The sequence below is a fragment of the Montipora foliosa genome, chromosome 2, assembly GCF_036669935.1.
Source record: "Montipora foliosa isolate CH-2021 chromosome 2, ASM3666993v2, whole genome shotgun sequence".
In the NCBI taxonomy this organism is placed as follows: domain Eukaryota; kingdom Metazoa; phylum Cnidaria; class Anthozoa; order Scleractinia; family Acroporidae; genus Montipora; species Montipora foliosa.
Genome location: NC_090870.1, coordinates 6067874 through 6070373, shown reverse-complemented (window position 1 = coordinate 6070373; position 2500 = coordinate 6067874). Strand labels below are relative to the sequence as shown.

At 41.2% G+C, this 2500-nt stretch overlaps 1 protein-coding gene across 2 annotated transcripts in view; it reads left to right on the top strand.

Moving 5' to 3' along the window:
* Positions 1–2500, top strand: part of LOC137992226 (S phase cyclin A-associated protein in the endoplasmic reticulum-like) — a 41248-nt gene that overhangs the window by 21715 nt on the left and 17033 nt on the right. For both annotated transcript variants that reach the window (XM_068837417.1, XM_068837418.1), the window contains 3 exons: positions 551–621; positions 1284–1365; positions 2384–2437. In XM_068837417.1, coding sequence (XP_068693518.1) covers positions 551–621; positions 1284–1365; positions 2384–2437 — 207 coding nt within the window. The remainder of the gene's footprint in view (positions 1–550; positions 622–1283; positions 1366–2383; positions 2438–2500) is intronic.

The following is a 2500-nucleotide window of genomic DNA, read 5'->3' as shown; positions in this document are numbered from 1 at the left end:
GCCGGCAAGTAACCTCTAAACCTTTCAACCAAGAGGATGTCATAGAGCAGTTTTTAAATGACTGTCGAACGTAATTACGCGATTGCAATTGCTACGCTTAGCTAGTGATTGGTTTAAAAATCTCGCGCCAATTTATCAACCAATGAAAAGGAAAACCAAATCCAATCGTGACTCTCAGGCGCGGTTTTTCCCGCGCTTTGAGAAAGGTGCACGGAATTGTTACAACTTTGGATTGGTTGTTTGCGGTGTTTGCACCTGCCGTGATTGGTCGAAGTGATTACTGTGGTATTTGTTTTACGACACTCAATAAACCGAATGCATAAATGGCGGCCAAAAAAATACTCTTTTGTTTATGTGCTAATTAGCCTCACTAGCCTCGTTTGCATGGACAAAATACAAAAGAAAGGTTGCTTGAGGGCGAGGCTAGTGAGTCTCATTAGCACATAAGCAAAAGAATACATTTTTGGCCGCCATTTATGCATTCGGTCAATTGACACCCGCTTTAAAAGTTCATCCAGATCTTCGCTTTGTTGTTTAATTGTTGATTTAGGAAGCGAAGTACAAGCGAGAGAAACATGAAAGAGAGAAAGCAAGAGAAGAAGCAGCGAAAGAAAAGGCAAGGTATGGCAACATGGCTTTTTTCCTTCGCAGGTGGGGGACATTTTGTGGATTTTTTCTTTGTTTCCGTTATCGTGAACTTCTTAACTATAGAGTTACAGCAGCTTTTTACGGTTTCTTCGCTTGAGGGTGAATGTAGATTTTATTTTATCTGAAAAACCCGTCGAGCAATCCGCCTACAAGCGAGATAATTTTAAGAGGACTTCATGCCATCGACACCGAATTGAATGAATCCAGCTCAGGCCTAAGGCTGTGAAAAACGTTTTCCAACAGAAAGTTGACATGTTTTTCATCCTTTAATGGTTCAGTTTAACGGTTTGTTTTCCAATCAAAGTATAGGATGTTTTGTTAAAGTACGTGACATGACCACTTTTTCCGCTATAATTCACTTGAGGAGGATATAACCGGAGTTCTCCAGGGTATTCTAAATGACCCCCCCCCCTCCCCCAGAGAAATGATACCTTCTTGATCTCGGAAACCATCGCTGCACTGTTCTTCGGACCGAAAGGGGAAAATATTTCGCTAATGAAGACGGAATTAACTTATTAGGTATGTCCAAATTTACTGGACAATTTTAACCAGGTTGGCGACAGACCAAAACATCAGGCTCTTCTGCTTTTAAGAAAACCCTGTCTTAAATGACATTTAATGTTTATTGTTGTTAGGGAAAGAGAGATGCGTATTGCAGCACGCAACGAAGCTTTGCAGAATGCAACAGAACAACTTCAATTGAAAATACAACAAAAGGTACGCACTTGAGCATATGTGCTGGCGAGTCTCGATCTGCCTCTCATCCGCACGAAAACGGGGGCGAGAAACTTTGCGACGAAAAGAGTTTGGAGCAGTAGCAAAAGCTAAGAATTGTTCAGCACTCGGTCTGGAAATGTGGCTGCTAAACAAATGAAATTACTAACTGCTACGCTGCATGCAGTTAACATTTGTTCGTTTGAGCTCATCAGTCACTCTGTTATCCACTTGTCGCTTGTTACTGGATAAAAATAAGGTCTGTTGTATTGTGACTCGTTCTTCTCAAACTCATTAATAATTCATAAGCCAAAGAAGGAAGTTTGGATATGTGGTCTTAATTAGCATAAAATTTCGCCAACTTTGATCCCAAATATCTCTTAAAATACTGATTCCTTTGAGAAGCAATATCAAACACTCGAAAGAGTGTTTCATCAGATGTCCAACCTCCTCGAAAGCTTTTGAAAAACTCGGCCTTCGGCCTCGTTTTTCAACTCGCTTCTCGGTGTTTGGATGTCCGATGAAACACTCCTTCTCGTGTTAGATATATTACTTCAACGTGCCACTTGTGTCCAGAAATGTCACTACTGTAGTCAAATGCCTACGATAGTAGTTAATTAAATGGCAAGATACTCTTCAGTTAAGCCATGTTTCGATGTCAAAGACTTTCTTCCATTTTCTCTTGTGTTTCTCTTCCCGTCAAAACCTGTACCCTGATAGGAGGAGCAGGGATGGCAGTGGTTAGATCGCTTCCCTCCCAGCAATGTGGCTCGGGTTCGCCTCCCAGACTTGGCAACACACGAAGGTTGAGTTTGCTGGTTCTCCTCTCTGCACCGAGAGATTTTTCTCCGGGTACTCCGGTTTTCTCCTCTCCTCAAAAACTCGTATGATTTGATATGTATCAATTAGTGCCTCAAAGCTAACTGCACGTGACACTTACATGAAGCTCATTTAATATTATCACATGTTTTTATTTTTCTTCTCTCCCTCTCTCTCTTTTCTTTCTTTTCTACATTAACAGCAAGCTGAAACTACAAGACGACACGAGCAAGTACTCGAGCACGTTAAAGAGAAGGTCCGTTTGGTGTTGTGGTTGTTGTGGTTGTTGTTGTACTGAATTCAAATTAATGATTACGTT